At 44.1% G+C, this 23,292-nt stretch overlaps 1 protein-coding gene, 1 long non-coding RNA gene and 1 pseudogene across 2 annotated transcripts; 1 reads left to right on the top strand and 2 right to left on the bottom strand.

Moving 5' to 3' along the window:
- LOC124008324 (saxiphilin-like) lies at window positions 1-6,202 on the top strand. The gene is made up of 6 exons (XM_046319492.1): window positions 1-21; window positions 3,292-3,355; window positions 4,023-4,154; window positions 4,282-4,371; window positions 5,683-5,817; window positions 6,034-6,202. The coding sequence occupies exons 2-6, from the start codon at window positions 3,304-3,306 to the stop codon at window positions 6,129-6,131; spliced, it is 507 nt and encodes a 168-aa protein (XP_046175448.1). The 5' UTR covers window positions 1-21; window positions 3,292-3,303; the 3' UTR covers window positions 6,132-6,202.
- Window positions 122-23,292, bottom strand: part of LOC124008328 — a 71,596-nt pseudogene continuing 48,425 nt past the window's right edge.
- On the bottom strand, window positions 20,930-22,633 carry LOC124008332. Its single transcript, XR_006834087.1, has 3 exons — window positions 22,601-22,633; window positions 21,547-21,609; window positions 20,930-21,412 (listed from the first exon to the last, which is right to left on the bottom strand). It is a non-coding gene; the product is annotated as an uncharacterized LOC124008332 (long non-coding RNA).

Genomic DNA, 23,292 nt, shown 5'->3' with positions numbered 1-23,292 from the left:
AAAAATCACACCAACAATAACGTAAGTAAATCAACACTTTAATCTCTGCATTCCTTCATGTATTTATTTGTATGGGATGTGAATCCCTTCCTGTAGTACAGTAAAGACAACTGTCAGTCTTCTACATCTTACCTCCAACGCCTTTCATCTACAATTAGAAAACAAGAAAAATACACATCAAGAATCAGCCGCAAATAAATAACATTTAGTGAATGAGTATGTACACACACACCTTGGTGGAACAGTTGCTAGCAGGTGATAGCAGTGCCTGGTGGAGTCTCAGTCCCCTGGATCTTCTGTCCAGTAGTGGTCACACACCAACAGTAACCTACCAGAAATAGACATGTTGCATATACACATTGAATTGTCACATTCAACTGAATTGGAGGATTTAGTGTCTGCATGTGCATCCGTGTTAACCTGTAGAGCCCCAACATTGCTCGGGGGTGTATTGTCCATTGTCGTCACACGTGGGGGATTGTAGGCTCCAATTGAGCCATTTAAAGTGTCATCTCTAGCATCCTCACATGGGGTCTTTGGTCGTATCATAGCATCAGGACACAGGTCACATGCATTGTAATGTGGACATAGCATTTCAGGACAATATACATTTCTGGACGCTGTTTGAGAGTTGGGCCAGTAGTTCAAATCAGAGCTTCCCAGCTAAATATTGAAGTTGTTAAAAAGCCCTGGTCAGTCAATTCTGGTTCTGTGTTTTGTAGAAGAGCTGATGAAACTAAGACTGAAAGTGAGGGTAAATTGTATCAGTGTTATTTCCTGATATTTGCTAGACAATCCAATGATACATCCAGTTGAATGATCAAACCATAGTCCTTCTGTAGCTCGGTTGGTAGAGCATGGCGCTTGTAACGCCAGGGTAGTGGGTTCGATCCCCGGGACCACCCATACGTAGAATGTATGCACACATGACTGTAAGTCGCTTTGGATAAAAGCGTCTGCTAAATGGCATATATTATTATTATAATATTATATTATATCAGAATACCTCAGTCCAGCATCTAGACACCAATATACATCTCTGGTACTAGAGGAGTGGCAGGTAGCCTGCAGTTAGAGAGTTGGGCCAGTAGCTCAAATCAGTGAGCTGACAAGTTGATATATCCATCTATGTGCCCTTAAGCAAGGCACAACCTTCATTTCTCCAGTGTCAATGTTGATAATGGCTGACCTCTCAGGTGTCCCATGGAGAACCGGTAATGAATAGAAACACATTTCCAAATAACACCTGTGTATTAATTATTAATATTAAAACTCACTTCACTTCACAGGAATATGTATCCTTCCCAAATGGCTCCTCACTCCTTGTGTAGTGAACTACCTTTGACAAGGGCCTACAATGCACTACATAGGGAATGGGAAGCATTATAGATAGTCAGAGACAACCCATTTACTGCAAAGGTAACTAGTAGTCTACGCTCTTAAATTCAGGGGGCCACTCCACAAAAATGGCACAACTACATAGTGCACTACATTTGACAAGGGCATATAACATTTAGGTAACATTGGAGATGCAGATAGTCTATTAAATAATGATGCCCTCTGACCTTCTGCACTCTTCCAAGGGACTCACTGGGTGTCTCCCAGTACCATTTTTGTGGAGTGACCCCCTGAATTTAAGAGCGTAGACTACTAGTTACCTTTGCAGTAAATGGGTAGTCTGACTATCTATAATGCTTCCCATTCCCTATGTAGTGCATTGTAGGCCCTTGTCAAAGGTAGTCCACTACACAAGGAGTAAGGAGCCATTTGGGAAGGATACATATTCCTGTGTGCCAGGCTAATCTATTGTATGTGGTTGAAGAAGTGATACCAGAGTTACATCAGAAGACTAGTAGCACCGTGTTGCCCATACTTCTTCTTGGGGTCCTCAGGACTGGGTTACATCAGAAGACTAGTAGCACCGTGTTGCCCATACTTCTTCTTGGGGTCCTCAGGACTGGGTTACATCAGAAGACTATTAGCACCGTGTTGCCCATACTTCTTCTTGGGGTCCTCAGGACTGGGTTACATCAGAAGACTAGTAGCACCGTGTTGCCCATACTTCTTCTTGGGGTCCTCAGGACTGGGTTACATCAGAAGACTAGTAGCACCGTGTTTCCCATACTTCTTCTTGGGGTCCTCAGGACTGGGTTACATCAGAAGACTAGTAGCACCGTGTTGCCCATACTTCTTCTTGGGGTCCTCAGGACTGGGTTACATCAGAAGACTAGTAGCACCGTGTTGCCCATACTTCTTCTTGGGGTCCTCAGGACTGGGTTACATCAGAAGACTAGTAGCACCGTGTTGCCCATACTTCTTCTTGGGGTCCTCAGGACTGGGTTACATCAGAAGACTAGTAGCACCGTGTTGCCCATACTTCTTCTTGGGGTCCTCAGGACTGGGTTACATCAGAAGACTATTAGCACCGTGTTGCCCATACTTCTTCTTGGGGTCCTCAGGACTGGGTTACATCAGAAGACTATTAGCACCGTGTTGCCCATACTTCTTCTTGGGGTCCTCAGGACTGGGTTACATCAGAAGACTATTAGCACCGTGTTGCCCATACTTCTTCTTGGGGTCCTCAGGACTGGGTTACATCAGAAGACTAGTAGCACCGTGTTGCCCATACTTCTTCTTGGGGTCCTCAGGACTGAGTTACATCAGAAGACTAGTAGCACCGTGTTGCCCATACTTCTTCTTGGGGTCCTCAGGACTGAGTTACATCAGAAGACTAGTAGCACCGTGTTGCCCATACTTCTTCTTGGGGTCCTCAGGACTGAGTTACATCAGAAGACTAGTAGCACCGTGTTGCCCATACTTCTTCTTGGGGTCCTCAGGACTGGGTTACATCAGAAGAATAGTAGCACCGTGTTGCCCATACTTCTTCTTGGGGTCCTCAGGACTGGGTTACATCAGAAGACTAGTAGCACCGTGTTGCCCATACTTCTTCTTGGGGTCCTCAGGACTGGGTTACATCAGAAGACTAGTAGCACCGTGTTGCCCATACTTCTTCTTGGGGTCCTCAGGACTGGGTTACATCAGAAGACTAGTAGCACCGTGTTGCCCATACTTCTTCTTGGGGTCCTCAGGACTGGGTTACATCAGAAGACTAGTAGCACCGTGTTTCCCATACTTCTTCTTGGGGTCCTCAGGACTGGGTTTAGAAAATGCTGCTTTGGCTGTTATTTCGGTTTTGTACCCAATAGTGGATTTCCTTAACCTCTCCTCTAGTACCCACAGCCATTCCAGATCCTTTAAAATGCTCAACTAATCTCTCTTTCTCTCTCTCAGGAGACTATCACCATGGCGATATTGACCATCATTCTGCTTGTCAGCACGGCTTTTGCTCTGGGAGGTAAGCGTGACAGACGTCACACCTACCCACCAACATCTTAATTAAACATACCACACCTACTTCACACATGTAGGTGTTAATACACAGGTGTGATTAGGAAATGTGTGTCTATTCATTACCGGTTCTCCATGGGACACCCTCTAAGGGGTCTGCCATTATCAACATTGACACTGGAGAAATGAAGGTTGTGCCTTGCTTAAGGGCACATAGATGGATATATCAACTTGTCAGCTCACTGATTTGAACTACTGGCCCAACTCTCTAACTGCAGGCTACCTGCCACTCCTCTAGTACCAGAGATGTATATTGGTGTCTAGATGCTGGACTGAGGTATTCTGATATGAATGGTTTGATCATTCAACTGGATGTATCATTGGATTGTCTAGCAACTATCAGGAAATAACACTGATACAATTTTCAGTCTTAGTTTCATCAGCTGTTATACGAAACTGGAATTTGACTCCACAGGCGTTTTAAACAAGTAGCAGAATTAATATTTATCCAGGAAGTACCTAGGTATCATCTGAAATGGAACCCTATTCCGTAAAAACTACTTCTGAATAGGACCCATATGGGACGCACCCCAAGATTCCAGAATGTATGTCCAGAAATGTATATTGTCCTGCAATATTATGTCCACATTACAGTTCATGTTACCTGTTTCCAGATACTATGATACTACCTAAGCCCCCATGTGAGGATGCTAGAGATTCCGTGCCACATGGCCAAGTTGGAGCCTACATCCCCACGTGTGACGCCGCTGGACAATACACCCCTGAGCAATGTTGGGGCTCTACAGGTTAAAACACACACACACACACACTATAAATGCTCCAATTCAGTTGAACATGACAATTCAATATGTTACAGTAAAATGTGTAAATATTATATATTTAACAGGTTATTAACATGTCCATTTCTGGTAGGTTACTGTTGGTGTGTGAACAGTTCTGGACAGAAGATCCAGGGTACTGACACTCCACCAGGCACTGCTAGAATCATCTGTTCCACCCAGAGTAAGTGAGGCCCTGTGGTCTCATCCAACACCATCACCACTTTAAACTCCAACACATCACTACTCTTGATTCCTACCTTGGACCTCTTTATGCTTTCTTTACAAGATGCTAAACTGATTTCTGTATCATGATCTTTCTTTTTCCTGTGTCATGATCTCTCTTCTTCCTGTGTCATGATCTCTCTTCTTCCTGTCTTTCTGTGTCATGATCTCTCTTCTTCCTGTCTTTCTGTATCATGATCTCTCTTCTTCCTGTGTCATGATCTCTCTTCTTCCTGTGTCATGATCTCTCTTCTTCCTGTGTCATGATCTCTCTTCTTCCTGTCTTTCTGTGTCATGATCTCTCTTCTTCCTGTCTTTCTGTATCATGATCTCTCTTCTTCCTGTGTCATGATCTCTCTTCTTCCTGTCTTTCTGTGTCATGATCTCTCTTCTTCCTGTGTCATGATCTCTCTTCTTCCTGTGTCATGATCTCTCTTCTTCCTGTCTTTCTGTATCATGATCTCTCTTCTTCCTGTGTCATGATCTCTCTTCTTCCTGTCTTTCTGTGTCATGATCTCTCTTCTTCCTGTGTCATGATCTCTCTTCTTCCTGTCTTTCTGTGTCATGATCTCTCTTCTTCCTGTCTTTCTGTGTCATGATCTCTCTTCTTCCTGTCTTTCTGTGTCATGATCTCTCTTCTTCCTGTCTTTCTGTATCATGATCTCTCTTCTTCCTGTGTCATGATCTCTCTTCTTCCTGGGTCTTTCCACTACCGACCATTCAGGTCCTTAACCCTCATCCTCTTGCTACATACCATCAGAACTGACAGCCATATTGTTCTCAGCACAGCTGTTGCCAAAACAATTACTTCTTAATTTCCTGCATTTTTTTTCTTCACTACTCTCCGCCATTTTGGACATCCAACTCTCCGGGCGGGGTTCCAGAGGGAGGGTTCTGACTGGACGGGTCCTTAAAAAGGAGAGGAGGGAGAATTTAACTCACAGGCAGGACAGAGGGAGAGACCCAGTGAAGATCTCTGAAGTAGTGAAGCAACAACTGAATATTTCAGAAATGTACATCTGAAATGGCTTCCTATTCTGTATAGGGCACTTCTCCTGACCAGGGCCCTTCGGGGAACAGGGTCCCATATAGGATGCAGTCTCCTGACCAGTGCCCAAAGGGGAACAGGGTCCCATATAGGATGCAGTCTCCTGACCAGGGCCCAAAGGGGAACAGGGTCCCATATAGAACACAGTCCATGATTCCAGAATGTATATCCATAATTTTTATGTTATGTCCACATTACAATGTATGTTGCCTGTGTGTCCAGATGGTGCGATACGACCCAAGACCCCATGTGAGGATGCTAGAAATGCTGCCGTGCCACATGGCCAAGTTGGAGCCTACATCCCCATGTGTGACGCCGCTGGACAATACACCCCTGAGCAATGTTGGGGCTCTACAGGTTAAAACACACACACACACACACACACACACACACACACACACACACACACACACACACACACACACACACACACACACACACACACACACACACACACACACAATAAATGCTCCAATGCAGTTGTACGTGACAATTCAATGTGTTACAGTAAAATGTATATTTGTGTAAATATTGTATTATGTAACAGGTTACTAACATGTCTCTTTCTGGTAGGTTACTGTTGGTGTGTGAACAGTTCTGGACAGAAGATCCAGGGTACTGACACTCCACCAGGCACTGCTAGAATCAACTGTTCCACTAAGTCTAAATGAGGCCCTGTGGTGGTAAAGGAGGCCCCACTATATAGTCCGACACATCACTACTCTTGCTTCCTACCTTGCTTCCTACCTTGCTTCCTACCTTGGACCTCTTTATGCTTTCTTTACAAGATGCTCCAATGATTTCAGTGTCATGATCTCCCTTCTTCCTGTGTCCCTCTGTAATGACATCTCTTCATCTCTTCTAATGTAATTCTAATTATGACAGCTGTGGTCCTCCATAGACATCGACATGTCATTCCAATATATACAGGAGTTCAGCAGAGTCCAGAATCAGAACCATGCTACTCTGAGTCTGAAGAATTGTTCCAGACCACAGAGGGATGAAAGATCCCTTGACTGATTCTACATCGTCACATTTCACTAAATCATTCCCTTGTTTGCTTCATGCATTATATCACCCTGTAAAATAAAGTACATGCTCTTCATCTTTACACGAGTAAATGTTGTATTAGAACTTGTAGGATGAAAGATGATTCATGTTCCCTGGTTTTGTTACATGTTGATGCCATCTGATCATTTAGGGCCAGACTGATCTATTAATGGTTAGGGAACTTCATGTTCATGCCAATGTTTGGAGGAAGCTTGCCAGAAAATGAACATGTTCAGTACAGTATTAGCGAGCTAGAATGTGTGGGTGATTCACATCATTGCTCTGTGTGAACAGGACATCAAAGAAGTGAAATTAATAACTTTAGTGGGGTAAGTAAATGTTCAGCCTGTAATTTTATAACTAAAACACACCACATGACAAAGTGAATGGTCACCTGCTCGTCAAACATCTCTTTCCAAAATCATGGAGTTGGTCCCCCCTTTGTTATAACTGCCTCAAGTCTTCTGGGAAGGCCTTGCAGTAGATGTCAGAACATTGCTGTGGGGGATGTGCTTCCATTCAGCCACAACAGCATTAGTGAGGACGGGCACTGATTTTAGGCGATTAGGCCTGGCTCGTAGTTGGCGTTCCAATTCCTCCCAAAATAATTTGATGGGGTTGAGGTCAGGGCACTGTGCAGGCCAGTCAAGTTCTTCCACACCAATCTCAAAAAAACAATTTATGTATAAACCTGCACGGGGGGATTGTCATGCTGAAACAGGAAACGGCCTTCCCCAAACTCAAAGTTGGAAGCACAGAATCGTCAACAATGTCATTTTATGCAGTAGCATTAAGATTTGCCTTCACTGGAATTAAGGGGCCCGAACCATTAACAACTGCACCAGACCATTATCCCTCCTCCACCAAACTTTATTTGGCACTATGCATTTGGGCAGGTCGCATTCTCCTGGCATTTCTCCAAACAGATGTCAAAGAAAAGCTCTCACGTACACACACACACACACACACAGCAAGGATGGAGTGACACAGTGCGGTGCTTTAAAGACACACAGAGCCGGCAATGGCATTACCATAATCTCTAGGCTGTGCCGAGTTCAACGAGATGCCCCGCTAGACCGTAGCTCGCTCGGTCTGAGCGCAGCGACCGTGAAAAAAAAGTAGCGAGAGAATCGTTAGTGTTAGAAGCACAATTGCCGAACTGTGCAAGCCTAATCTTGATCATGTGGCATTAACCCTTAACAGTGAAAACATTTTTTTTTTAATCTCACAGTTTACATTAACATCTCTCCCCATAGGAATACATTGCCTTTTCTTCTCAATTCAACCTGAAGCCTATGTGGGTTATGAATGCTTTATGAACCTTTCTTCAATGACAATCCTTCAGGCCACTATGACGTCTCCTTGAGTTGATTCTAAGCTTCCTGAAGCAACCGGAAGTGGTTAAAATCGCCCTCATTTTTTTTTGCCATACCCAACCTGCAGTTTGCGAGAAATATTGCAAACCCGTGTAATTCAGTCAGTTTTTAATGTAAAGACTTAAAACTCTGGATTCTGGAAAAGCATACCCCAATGAGGATATGGGTTTACTTTTAGCTTCCTGTGCCAACCGGAAGTTCCATAATTGGGGTCAAAGGGGCTGTTTCGAATGTTAAAAATGCCTGATCTTTCCAAAACTTCAAATGTCTGATTATGCAACCATCATGAACTGTAAATCAGTCATTCATCCCATCAGATTTCCAGGAAAAACTCACACACACACACAGCAAGGATGGAGTGTCACAGTGTGGGGCTCAGAGACACACAGAGCCTGCAATAGTTACCTTTGTTCATACTATCAAAGAACAGTCACACCTAGAGCTCTGAAAATGTAGAAACCTGTTATAGAGCTCAAGTCGATAGTGCATGGTGTGTTATGAGACTCTAGAACGTTCTCAGATTGAGAAACAGCCTCCTACATTTGCAATAACTTCAAATCATTTTGACCATTACGAAAATGACGACATTTAGAAAAGCCCCAGAGTCACAAGACTAGGTGCATTAAAACCGCCTCGGCCCATAAAGACGGACCCCAACGTTTGTGTCCGATAGCTCATTCAGGGACCCCGTAGCAACTCCCGGAAAATGTGGATTATCAGCACCAATTAAGGTCGTTGCTCGGGCTCCAAATTACCTATTGAGCCGAAACTTGGGATTCGAGGTCACCTCAGCTAGGCCTACACATAATGTCAGAACTGGACCCGCAGCTAGATAGTAACTTCGTGTTATATGCTTTATTATGGTTTAACCTTTTGTGACTAGGGGGCAGTATTTTAATTTTGGAAAAATAATGTTCCCGTAATAAACGGGATATTTTGTCAGGACAAGATGACAGCTTAGGATAGAAAACACTCTAACGTTTCCAAAACTGTAAAAATATTGTCTGTGAGTATAACAGAACTGATATTGCAGGTGAAAGCCTGAGAAAATTCCAATCCGGAAGTGCCCCAGGTTTTGAAAGTGCTGCGTTCCAATGACTCCCTACTCAGCTGTGAATGTACCATCAACGAGCTTACGCTTTCTACATATTCCCCAAGATGTCTACAGCACTGTGACGTAGTTTTTCGCATTTCTGTTGAAGAAAATCCGTAGGCGGCCACATTGAGTAAGTAGTCACATGGTGGCTCCGAGAGAGATTCGAGTAAAATACAGAGGTAGCCATTACTCCAATCGGTCCTCCTGAAAAATTAATTGTCCCGACGGATATATTATTGAATAGATATTAGAGAAACACCTTGAGGATTGATTATAAACAACATTTGCCATGTTTCTATCGATATTATGGAGCTAATTTGGAATATTTTTCAGCGTTGTGGTGACTGCAATTTCCGGGCGATTTCTCAGCCAAACGTCAAGAACTAACGGAGCTATTTCGCCTACAAAAATAATATTTTGGGAGAAAATGAACTTTGGCTGTCAAGCTGGTGTAACCTAATGTAACAGTATAACTTTAGACCGTCCCCTCGCCCATACCCGGGCGCGAACCAGGGAACCTCTGCACACATCAACAACAGTCACCCTCGAAGTATAGTTACCCATCGCTCCACAAAAGCCGCGGGGAACTACTACTTCAAGGTCTCAGAGCAAGTGACATCACCGATTGAAACGCTGTTTAGCGCGCACCGCTAACTAAGCTAGCTGTTTCACATCCGTTACACCTCACCCCCCTTTTCCTCCATTATGCCTGCTGCTAGCAAGGCATAATGCTATGCTGGGCTATGATAAACTTACACAAATGCTTGTCTAGCGTTGGCTGTAAAGCATATTTTGAAAATCTGAGACGACAGGGTGATTAACAAAAGGCTAAGCTGTGTTCCAATATATTTCACTTGTGATTTCCGTGAACAGGAATATTTATGTCCGTTGCATTATGCTAAGTCGTGTCAGGCGATGACACCTCAGAGGGTGTCCCATGGAGAACCGAAACTAAGACTGGAAATTGTATCAGTGTTATTTCCTGATATTTGCTAGACAATCCAATGATACATCCAGTTGAATGATCAAACCATTCATATCAGAATACCTCAGTCCAGCATCTAGACACCAATATACATCTCTGGTACTAGAGGAGTGGCAGGTAGCCTGCAGTTAGAGAGTTGGGCCAGTAGCTCAAATCAGTGAGCTGACAAGTTGATATATCCATCTATGTGCCCTTAAGCAAGGCACAACCTTCATTTCCGGTTTCCGGTTTCCGGTTCCGGTTGGAGCGAGTGGTCGCATCTGCACGTCGCTCCAACGGGTAGTATAACTTTTTCATTACATTTCATTATATCACAACGGTTTGATTTGTCTTATCTTAGCAATTTCTTCTCAGCTAGCTACATAGCCGTCTTTGTATCAAAGATAATTGCGTAATTATCGTATTTCGCCGTCCTAACGTAGTCTTCACTAGCCAGCTAGCTAACGTCCACTGATTAGCTGCACTGAGAAACTATTACTATTACACTCAACTGAACGACTTGATTAGTTTAGTGTTAGCTACCTACATAGCTGTCTTTGCTGTCTTCGTATCATCGTATCCAAGATAATTGTGTTGTTTAGGTTTAGAGTGTGTAGTCTTAGAGTGATTATCTTAATTTACCGAGGTTAGCTAGCCAGCTATTTGTCGTCCTTAACGTAGGTGACTCTGCTAGCTAGCCAACTCTGCTAGCTAGCCAACAGCTAGCCAACGCTAGCCAACGTCTTCTGTATAGAACTCAACTTCCCGGTCGCATTCACAGGTTGTATCACTTTTTCACTTCATTTCATTACAGTACAACGGTTTGATTTGTTTGATCGTAGCTAGCTACTTAGCTAGCTACATAGCCGTCTTTGTATCAAAGATAATTGGGTAGTCTAGAGCGATTTTCTAGGTTCGCTAGCCATCTATTGTCGTTCTTTTAACGCAACGTAACGTAAACAACACTGCTAGCTAGCCTGCCAGCCCCGAATAGCAACACTGCAGAAACTATTACACTCAACGGAACGACTTGATTAGTGTAGTGTCAACAACGCACCCACTGCCAGCTGGCCTACTTCAGCAGTACTGTATCATTTTAATCATTTTAGTCAATAAGATTCTTGCTACGTAGCTTAACTTTCTGAACATTCGAGACGTGTAGTCCACTTGTCATTCAATCTCCTTTGCATTAGCGTAGCCTCTTCTGTAGCCTGTCAACTATGTGTCTGTTTATCCCTGTTCTCTCCTCTCTGCACAGACCATACAAACGCTCCACACCGCGTGGCCGCGGCCACCCTACTCTGGTGGTCCCAGCGCGCACGACCCACGTGGAGTTCCAGGTCTCCGGTAGCCTCTGGAACTGCCAATCTGCGGTCAACAAGGCAGAGTTCATCTCAGCCTATGCCTCCCTCCAGTCCCTCGACTTCTTGGCACTGACGGAAACATGGATCACCACAGACAACACTGCTACTCCTACTGCTCTCTCTTCGTCCGCCCACGTGTTCTCGCACACCCGAGAGCGTCTGGTCAGCGGGGTGGTGGCACCGGGATCCTCATCTCTCCCAAGTGGTCATTCTCTCTTTCTCCCCTTACCCATCTGTCTATCGCCTCCTTTGAATTCCATGCTGTCACAGTTACTAGCCCTTTCAAGCTTAACATCCTTATCATTTATCGCCCTCCAGGTTCCCTCGGAGAGTTCATCAATGAGCTTGATGCCTTGATAAGCTCCTTTCCTGAGGACGGCTCACCTCTCACAGTTCTGGGCGACATTAACCTCCCCCACGTCTACCTTTGACTCTTTCCTCTCTGCCTCCTTCTTTCCACTCCTCTCCTCTTTTGACCTCACCCTCTCACCTTCCCCCTACTCACAAGGCAGGCAATACGCTCGACCTCATCTTCACTAGATGCTGTTCTTCCACTAACCTCACTGCAACTCCCCTCCAAGTCTCCGACCACTGCCTTGTATCCTTTTCCCTCTCGCTCTCATCCAACACCTCCCACACTGCCCCTACTCGGATGGTATCGCGCCGTCCCAACCTTCGCTCTCTCTCCCCCGCTACTCTCTCCTCTTCCATCCTATCATCTCTTCCCTCCGCTCAAACCTTCTCCCACCTATCTCCTGATTCTGCCTCCTCAACCCTCCTCTCCTCCCTCTCTGCATCCCTTGACTCTCTATGTCCCCTATCCTCCAGGCCGGCTCGGTCCTCCCCTCCCGCTCCGTGGCTCGATGACTCATTGCGAGCTCACAGAACAGGGCTCCGGGCAGCCGAGCGGAAATGGAGGAAAACTCGCCTCCCTGCGGACCTGGCATCCTTTCACTCCCTCCTCTCTACATTTTCCTCCTCTGTCTCTGCTGCTAAAGCCACTTTCTACCACGCTAAATTCCAAGCATCTGCCTCTAACCCTAGGAAGCTCTTTGCCACCTTCTCCTCCCTCCTGAATCCTCCGCCCCCTCCCCCCTCCTCCCTCTCTGCAGATGACTTCGTCAACCATTTTGAAAAGAAGGTCGACGACATCCGATCCTCGTTTGCTAAGTCAAACGACACCGCTGGTTCTGCTCACACTGCCCTACCCTGTGCTCTGACCTCTTTCTCCCCTCTCTCTCCAGATGAAATCTCGCGTCTTGTGACGGCCGGCCGCCCAACAACCTGCCCGCTTGACCCTATCCCCTCCTCTCTTCTCCAGACCATTTCCGGAGACCTTCTCCCTTACCTCACCTCGCTCATCAACTCATCCCTGACCGTTGGCTACGTCCCTTCCGTCTTCAAGAGAGCGAGAGTTGCACCCCTTCTGAAAAAACCTACACTCGATCCCTCCGATGTCAACAATTACAGACCAGTATCCCTTCTTTCTTTTCTCTCCAAAACTCTTGAACGTGCCGTCCTTGGCCAGCTCTCCCGCTATCTCTCTCTGAATGACCTTCTTGATCCAAATCAGTCAGGTTTCAAGACTAGTCATTCAACTGAGACTGCTCTCCTCTGTATCACGGAGGCGCTCCGCACTGCTAAAGCTAACTCTCTCTCCTCTGCTCTCATCCTTCTAGATCTATCGGCTGCCTTCGATACTGTGAACCATCAGATCCTCCTCTCCACCCTCTCCGAGTTGGGCATCTCCGGCGCGGCCCACGCTTGGATTGCGTCCTACCTGACAGGTCGCTCCTACCAGGTGGCGTGGCGAGAATCTGTCTCCTCACCACGCGCTCTCACCACTGGTGTCCCCCAGGGCTCTGTTCTTGGCCCTCTCCTATTCTCGCTATACACCAAGTCACTTGGCTCTGTCATAACCTCACATGGTCTCTCTTATCATTGCTATGCAGACGACACACAATTAATCTTCTCCTTTCCCCCTTCTGATGACCAGGTGGCGAATCGCATCTCTGCATGTCTGGCAGACATATCAGTGTGGATGACGGATCACCACCTCAAGCTGAACCTCGGCAAGACGGAGCTGCTCTTCCTCCCGGGGAAGGACTGCCCGTTCCATGATCTCGCCATCACGGTCGACAACTCCATTGTGTCCTCCTCCCAGAGCGCCAAGAACCTTGGCGTGATCCTGAACAACACCCTGTCGTTCTCAACTAACATCAAGGCGGTGGCCCGTTCCTGTAGGTTCATGCTCTACAACATCCGCAGAGTACGACCCTGCCTCACACAGGAAGCGGCGCAGGTCCTAATCCAGGCACTTGTCATCTCCCGTCTGGATTACTGCAACTCGCTGTTGGCTGGGCTCCCTGCCTGTGCCATTAAACCCCTTCAACTCATCCAGAACGCCGCAGCCCGTCTGGTGTTCAACCTTCCCAAGTTCTCTCACGTCACCCCGCTCCTCCGTTCTCTCCACTGGCTTCCAGTTGAAGCTCGCATCCGCTACAAGACCATGGTGCTTGCCTACGGAGCTGTGAGGGGAACGGCACCTCAGTACCTCCAGGCTCTGATCAGGCCCTACACCCAAACAAGGGCACTGCGTTCATCCACCTCTGGCCTGCTCGCCTCCCTACCACTGAGGAAGTACAGCTCCCGCTCAGCCCAGTCAAAACTGTTCGCTGCCCTGGCCCCCCAATGGTGGAACAAACTCCCTCACGACGCCAGGACAGCGGAGTCAATCACCACCTTCCGGAGACACCTGAAACCCCACCTCTTTAAGGAATACCTAGGATAGGTTAAGTAATCCCTCTCACCCCACCCCCCCCTAAGTTTTAGATGCACTATTGTTAAGTGACTGTCCCACTGGATGTCATAAGGTGAATGCACCAATTTGTAAGTCGCTCTGGATAAGAGCGTCTGCTAAATGACTTAAATGTAATGTAAATGTAAATTTCTCCAGTGTCAAGGTTGATAATGGCAGACCTCTCAGAGAGTGTCCCATGGAGAACCGGTAATGAATAGAAACACATTTCCAAATCACACCTGTGTATTAACACCTACATGTGTGAAGTAGGTGTGGTATGTTTAATTAAGATGTTGGTGGGTTGGTGTGACGTATGTCACGCTTACCTCCCAGAGCAAAAGCCGTGCTGACAAGCAGAATGATGGTCAATATCGCCATGGTGATAGTCTCCTGAGAGAGAGAAAGAGAGATTAGTTGAGCATTTTAAAGGATCTGGAATGGCTGTGGGTACTAGATGAGAGGTTAAGGAAACCCACTATTAGGTACAAAACTTACACAACTACCAAAGCAGCATTTTCTAAACCCAGTCCTGAGGACCCCAAGAAGCGCACAGGAATATGTATCCTTCCCAAACGATGCACTCTCACCTTCTGCACTCTTCCAAGGGATTCACTGGGTGTCTCTCTCTCTCTGTTGTCTGTAAGTTATGGTCTACCTCTTCCACCTCTCCTTTTAACTTCTTGCGGCGAGCCATCCCGGATCTGGGATCGTGAATACAGCCTCAAGCTCATTACCATAACGCAACGTTAATAAATCCACTTAAGCCTACCCCTTACTTTTTAAAACATTTTGTTAAAAATCGCGCAACATTTCAGCGTCCTGCTTCTCATGCCAGGAATATAGTATATGCATATGATTAGTATGTGTGGATAGAAAACACTGACGTTTATAAAACTGGTTAAATCACGGCTGTGACTATAACATAACGTGTGTTTCATCGAAAAGCGCAAGAAAAACTGATCACCGAAAACTGGAAAAAATATCAATGCGCCACTTGCATGTATTGTCTATGGGAAAGCAAATTACAGGGGCTGAGATTGCAAGCCCTACAGCTTCCACACGATGCCGCCAGTCTTGTCAATTGCCTGGGCTTTGTTTCTTGGTCAAACGAGTAAGAGAGAGCCCATTCCTTTCGCTCTCCGACAAGATGTTTTGGAAAATAATTTTTCGACCATGATTTGAAGACGTGGAGCTATTGAATACACATCGCCCCGTGATCAATTTGATTGATTATTAACGTTTACTAATACCTAAAGTTGGATTACAAAAGTATTTCAAAGTGTTTTGTGAAAGTTTATCGTCGACTTTTTCATTTTAAAAATGAGGTTGCGTTTTAAAACTGTTTTTCCTGGATTACACACTTTTCATAGATCGATATTTAGGGTATATATGGACCGATTTAATCGAAAAAAAGACCCAATAGTGATGTTTATGGGACATCTAGGAGTGCCAACAAAGAAGCTTGTCAAAGGTAATGAATGTTTTATATTTTATTTCTGCGTTGTGTAGCGCCGGCTATGCTTTTTTGCATTTCCAGATGGCTAGATGGGACGCATGCGTGTCTGGTGGGCTTAAGAGGTTTAACTATTCATGAAATCGCAAATGAAATTAAATCAATATGCTAGCTCTCAAGCTTAGCCTTTTGTTAACATCATTGTCATCTCAGATTTTCAAAAATAAGCTTCTCAACCATAGCAAACTAGCATTTAGCATTTAGCGTTAGCATTTAGCATTAGCATTTAGCATTAGCATGCAACATTTTCACAAAAACCAGAAAAACATTCAAATAAATAAAAGATAAATTAAGAACTTTGGATGTTTTCAATGAGGAGACTCTCAGATAGCAAATGTTCAGTTTTCCTGAAAGATTATTTGTGCAGGAGAAATCGGTCCGTTTTCTGCGTCATGTTTGGCTACCAAAAAAAAACGAAAATTCAGTTATAAAAACGCCGATCTTTTTACAAAATAACTCCATAATATCGACTGAAACATGGCAAACGTTGTTTAGAATCAATCCTCAAGGTGTTTTTCTACATATGTCTTTGATGATGTATCGTTCCTGGAAGTGTGCTTCTCCCTCTGAATCGCATGGTAAAATGAGAATTACGCACCAACTTAGACAAAGGACACCGGGCGGTCCCCTGGCAAATGTAGTCTCTTATGGCCAATCTTCCAATGATATGCCTACAAATACGTCACAATGCTGCAGACATCTTGGACGAACGGCAGAGAGCATAAGCTCGTTCACGGCACATTCACAGCCATATAAGGAGACGATAGTAAAACAGAGCCTCAAAAATTCAGCTCATTTCCTGTTTGAGGTTTCATAATGGTTTTGCCTGTAGCATCAGTTCTGGGGCACTCATAGATAATATCTTTGCAGTTTTGAAAACGTCAGTGTTTTCTTTCCAAAGCTGCCAATTATATGCATAGTTGAAACATCTTTTCGTGACAAAATATTGCGCTTAAAACAGGCACGTTTTTTAAATCCAATAATGACACAGCGCCCCCATAGGTTGAAGGACCTGTCACAGGTGTGACTAGTTGCCTCATTAATCCAACGAGAGATCCCAATGTCGGACATTAGTTAGTGATGTAAAGTACTAAGTTAAAATATTTGAAAGTACTACTCATGTCGTTTTGGGGCATCTTTACTTTACTATTAATGTTTGACAACTTTCACTCACTACATTCCTAAATGGTGCCGTCTGGTTTGCTTAATGTCAGGAATTTAAAATGATTACTGTAAAAGTGTTACAAGGTGTGATGAACGATAGTGTCCCGTTCTCCCAGGCTGCCGGTCTGCTGTAGGATCAGATTGGGCCAAGTAGTGGAGGTATATGAGAAAGGAGAGTGTTAGTGGAATTCTAAATTCCTATATGTTTTGTAGCCAAAACCAAATTCACACTCTTTCTATTTCATTAATGAGTTGTAAATTCATGAATTATGCATGAAATAGATCAAGACCAGTCTTAAAAGTCAGGTAACAGCGTTTAATTCAAGAGAGTACTGCCACATACACATTTTTCCACAGGTTATAAACTGAAAATGACGTCAGCATTTTCTAAACGTTCTCTCTTTCACCGGTAGAGAGGCCCTATAGTTCGAGCCGTCGCTCCACACCTGAAGTCAAGGTCAGTCAGTATAAATCAGCATTCTAGACAGTACATTCATTTGTACAAGGAACAGACCGTCATCGTTACTAAACTCCTGACTACATTATATACAATTGGGAATGGGAGCAAGAGAGAAAATTCATATGTACAGTACATTATAGCATTGGGACTAGTCAGTTCTGATTGGAATGTATACATAATTAGTCATTTCAACCATAATTTCCTCCAACAGAGAGGTTATGGGTAGTTAACCTCGGGATCAGTGTATCCCCTGCGGGATGGTTGAGCTAATGTGCGCTAATGTGATTAGCATGTGATTAGCATGAGGTTGTAAGTAACAAGAACATTTCCCAGGTCTTATTCGGGCAGAAAGCTTAACTTCTTGTTAATCAAACTGCACTGTCAATTTACAGTAGCTGTTACAGTGATACATGCCATTGATTGTTTGAGGAGAGTGTACAGTTATCTACTTGAAAATGTATATATTGACCAATTAGGCACATTTGGGCACTGTTGATACAACATTTTGAATAGAAATGCAAAACTTTACACATACACTGCTGCCATCTGGTAGCCAAAATGTAAATCTCGTCTAGAGTCAGATAATGTATATTAATAAACAAATTAGGCACATTTGGGCACTGTTGATACATGTTGAACAGAAAGGAAATGGTTCATTGGATCAGCGTAAAACTTTGCACATACACTGCTCCCATCTAGCCAAAATGTAAATTCACCTGAGCTGGAATAATACATTATGGCCCCTGTTTCGAGACAGATGCATGATAATTGACCATTCTAAATCAAAACAAATTTCACACATTTAGTACATTTAAAGACCAGATCAAATCAAGAACAGTCTGATGGGTGACAATATTAGCCCATCAGTTGTGAATGATGCCCAGTGCAATTCAAGAAACTGTGCATACCTACCTTTGGCTACGTTTACTTTTTCAAATCATAGTGTCACACCTAGCAGGCCTGTATTTTTTTATTTGACCTTTATTTAACTAGACAAGTCAGTTAAGAACAAATTCTTATTTTCAATGACGGCCTGGGAACAGTGGGTTAACTGCCTTGTTCTGGGGCAGAACGACAGATTTGTACCTTGTCGGCTCGGGGATTCAATCTTGCAACCTTTCGGTTACTAGTCCAACGCTCTAACCACTAGGCGACCACCCCATATGTTTTGATAAGGTTTGTATTACAACTAAAGCGTCCAATTAACTTCTTAAAAATGAAGCACATTAATCCTCTTTTTTGTAACTGCAAACTGGAATATATTTGCAGCGCTTGAGTTTCTCATTTGGGGAAAATAATTCACTCTAAAAATTGCAGCTTGATAATAAAAGCAAAATGAAAAGCTGAAAAGTCTTGAGTCAATAAGTATTCAACCTCCATGTTGAGGCAAAACCTAAACAAGATCAGGAGTAAAGGTTTTCTTATCAAGTCACATTATAAGTTGCATGGACTCACTGTGTTCAATAATAATGTTTGACATTATTTTTGAATGACCTCGTCTCTGTACCCCACACATATAATTATCTGTAAGGTCCCTCAGTCAAGCAATGCATTTCAAACACAGATTCAACCACAAAGACCAGGGAGCTTTCCAATGTCTTGCAACGAAGGGCACATTTACATTACATTTAAGTCATTTAGCAGACGCTCTTATCCAGAGCGACTTACAAATTGGTGCATTCACCTTATGACATCCACCTATTGATAGATGGGTAAAGATGTACCAAAGCAGACATTGAATATCTCTTTGAGATATGGTATTAATTACATGTTGGATATCAATACACCCAGTCACTACACAGATACAGGCGTCCTTTCTGTCCGGAGACTGAGATGGACATTGCAACATATTGTTTTTGTAACCATTTCATTGTGGATTTTGATGTGTGCTCTGGGTTTTTGTCTTGCTTGAAGATCCACTTGCGGCCAACGTCAGCAGAGATAACTAGTTTAAAAAAAAACTATAATGACCTGGTACTTGGCAAAGTTTATGATTACGTTGAACTGAAAAAGGGATATTGCAATATTTTGGCAAATTAAAACCCTTTTCTTCTTACCCAGAGTCAGGTTTTGTCTCTGCATGCCATTTGAAGGACTTTAAAGGTAGTTTTTCCAGCGATCGCTAACTCACGTCAGCGCAATGACTGGAAGTCTTTGGGATCTGCTCTCATAGTTAGCAATTGTGCTGAAGCTATTTTAGTTCATTTCAAAACTTCCTTCAAAACTAATGAAAGAGGGCTAAATTGCCAAAAATCGCACAACATCCCTTTAACACCTTGATTCATCATCTTTCCTCCCCTCTTCTCCTCACCTAACCTTTCCGCTCTCATATACCTCCTCCTTTCTCATATTCCTCTTTCCACTCATCCTGTCTTCCTCTAACCTCCTCATCTTTCCCTTGCTCATCTCCTCACCAAACGTCTCCCCTGTCCCATACCTCTCTCCCAACAACACAAACCCTGGTTCTACTTTCACTCCCTCTCCTCCAGACCTTCAGCTTTCATTTTTTTGTCGACATTTAGAACAAACACGACAAAAACAAAATGTACCTACAGTGTAGAATAAACAAATAGTCCGCGCCAAGGTATCACCATGGTCCGCGCCAAGGTATCACCATGGTCCGCGCCAAGGTATCACCACGGTCCGCGCCAAGGTATCACCATGGTCCGCGCCAAGGTATCACCATGGTCCGCGCCAAGGTATCACCATGGTCCGCGCCAAGGTATCACCATGGTCCGCGCCAAGGTATCACCATGGTCCGCGCCAGGTATCACCATGGTCCGCGCCAAGGTATCACCATGGTCTGCGCCAAGGTAATATCATGGTCTGCACCAAGGTATCATGTTCCATGCCAAGGTATCACCATGGTAACGTCAAAATACTTTGTTACTGTTAAATTAACTAGGAGTAAGTTTAATTTGATGACTGGATCAGTGAATGATACTGGGTTTACTGTACCTCCAAAGTTGACATGAATACAAGTCTCTGGCACCAGCACCAGGCCTTCCTTTAGCCCAGTTCTGGTGATCAAAGTCAGAGCCATCACTCCAGAACTACAGCCTGCCCTGAAGGGGGGTCAGAATAAACTCAATGTATAGTCTTTCCTCTAACACCTGAAACAGTTAAAGTTACTCCAAAACCCCTCCTACTGGGACTATTGCTTGTGTAAAGAACATGAAGCCTACTCCTCACATTTGCAATCATCCAATACACGTCAAAGACCATAATTAGTCTACAACTTGATGCTAGAAACCCCATACACATGTTTACAAGCAGACTGTATGGAATAGATTACATCTATACTTAACTAGAACCATTTTACATATGTATAAAAGCATCCTACGGAAGTTGAAAATTAAATGCCACAATACACTATTTTTTTAACCAGGTTTGCTGTTCACTTGAGCAAGATGAGATGGAACGGAGTTCCTTGCAATAATGGCTCTATATATCACTGTAGGGTTAATGGTCCCACCTTAACAGAATAAAATCCACCAATCCAGGTAGGAGGGAAACCAACAGTCTTGACCAAAACCAACGCCTGTAGAAACTGGTCCTCCTCGGAGCTGTGCACAGATGCCAGGTTTGCGCCAAGGTACTTCACAACGTTGGGTACAGACACCGGTTGATCACCAAGGGACACACAGTACCGCTAGAGAAGAAAGTATTTATTTAACAAGGCAAGTCAGTTAATGATTTTCTTATCTACAATGACAGCCAAGCAGTAGATGGGAACAAAGACATTTCATGTATTAGTCAGTCAGCCTTGCTGAGAATGTGTCTTCTGGACTCTCACCCAAATTGACCGTCACAACTAATTCCTTTTTAAAACATTATCTTAAAGATACTCGTTTCTCAGTCTTAAGCTATGTCCTGTGGGTTCCAGTATACAGGAAGCACAACAAATTCAATATGTTGAGAAAATTCCCATCTTAAAGGGAAGTTTAGTATTTCACATCAGTCATGTGTTGCCATTTAAGAAAGTATCACCTTTAAGGTAATGTCAAAGAGCTAATTACAACTACACTTCCCCTTCAAATTCACAGTAGATGTAAGGATGATAACTCTGCTTCAGGCCAGCTCCGCATAGTCTTTACAAACATTAAACAGCGTGATCCATATTTGGTCCAACAGGAAGGACACAAGTCTTCTTATACAAGTGAATCTGTAAGGAGTTACATGTGGCTTTAGGCTAGTGGAGAGAGAGCTACAAATCACAGCTACAATATTATTTGTAGGTCAATCAGTCATGTCTGCTACGAGAAAATACAGAACGAGTCAAGAAAAGTGGACTCTTACGTGCATCTCCCAGAGCAAAGGCAGCACTGAGAAGCAGAAGACTGGTCAACATGGTCATGGAGTCTGAGAGAAACAAAGAGTGAAGCCATCAAAACCAGATTCAGTGAGAACCTCAGTGTAAATACAATCTAGTTGACACTACCCAGCTAAATATGGCTGCCAATGTTTAGACACTACCCAGCTATATATGGCTGCCAATGTTTAGACGCTACCCAGCTAAATATGGCTGCCAATGTTTAGACGCTACCCAGCTAAATATGGCTGCCAATGTTTAGACGCTACCCAGCTAAATATGGCTGCCAATGTTTAGACGCTACCCAGCTAAATATGGCTGCCAATGTTTAGACGCTACCCAGCTAAATATGGCTGCCAATGTTTAGACGCTACCCAGCTAAATATGGCTGCCAATGTTTAGACGCTACCCAGCTAAATATGGCTGCCAATGTTTAGACGCTACCCAGCTAAATATGGCTGCCAATGTTTAGACGCTACCCAGCTAAATATGGCTGCCAATGTTTAGACGCTACCCAGCTAAATATGGCTGCCAATGTTTAGACGCTACCCAGCTAAATATGGCTGCCAATGTTTAGACGCTACCCAGCTAAATATGGCTGCCAATGTTTAGACGCTACCCAGCTAAATATGGCTGCCAATGTTTAGACACTACCCAGCTAAATATGGCTGCCAATGTTTAGACACTACCCAGCTAAATATGGCTGCCAATGTTTAGACACTACCCAGCTAAATATGGCTGCCAATGTTTTGTTCTGGCTTTGCACATCCATGTTTCCTCCATTTCATAGTTTCTTGTTCACTGAGACACAGTGCAACAGGTAACCAATCAGAACAGTCTAATAGATGTAAGACACATCCTGCAGGCAGGAACCATCATTATACCATGTCTCATCTCACTAGCTGTAACACTTCCCTTACAGTTAAATTAAAGGTCTAATACTGGGCCAGCTGCACCATAACAATACACATGATGAACAGGATATTACACCCCAATGTAGGAAGTTAAAACCCTAGAAAAGTTACAATAGCAGGAACTTACTTTAGCCAATCAACAACAGGAACAATAAAGGAACTGGGACACCACAAATGCTGAACAAACCAAGTAGAACAAGCTGCTTATATACCAGAAGAATGGAAGAGGAATTGGTGATGAGCAGAGTGAGTTCAGGTGTGGTGAGTTAGCAGGAAAGGGGCGTGTCCAGAACGTAATTGGGAGTTCAATTATGCCCACTGATTATTACACAATTATTTCAGACATACAATGCAGTTCCACCATGGCACGGACCATGGTGATACCTTGGTGCAGACCATGGTGATACCTTGGTGCAGACCATGCTGATACCTTGGTGCAGACCACGGTGATACCTTGGTGCAGACCATGGTGATACCTTGGTGCAGACCACAGTGATACCTTGGTGCAGACCATGATGATACCTTGGTGCAGACCATGGTGATACCTTGGTGCAGACCATGGTGATACCTTGGTGCAGACCATGGTGATACCTTGGTGCAGACCATGATGATACCTTGGTGCATACCATGGTGATACCTTGGTGCAGACCATGATGATACCTTGGTGCAGACCACGGTGATACCTTGGTGCAGACCATGGTGATACCTTGGTGCAAACCATTATAATACCTTGGTGCAGACCATGATGATACCTTGGTGCATACCATGGCAGTACGTTAGTTTTTTTTGAGGGGTAAAGTTTTTTACGTCCAGTTGTTT

Source organism: Oncorhynchus gorbuscha, linkage group LG21 (genome assembly GCF_021184085.1).
Source record: "Oncorhynchus gorbuscha isolate QuinsamMale2020 ecotype Even-year linkage group LG21, OgorEven_v1.0, whole genome shotgun sequence".
In the NCBI taxonomy this organism is placed as follows: domain Eukaryota; kingdom Metazoa; phylum Chordata; class Actinopteri; order Salmoniformes; family Salmonidae; genus Oncorhynchus; species Oncorhynchus gorbuscha.
This window is presented reverse-complemented; position numbering and strand designations above follow the sequence as displayed.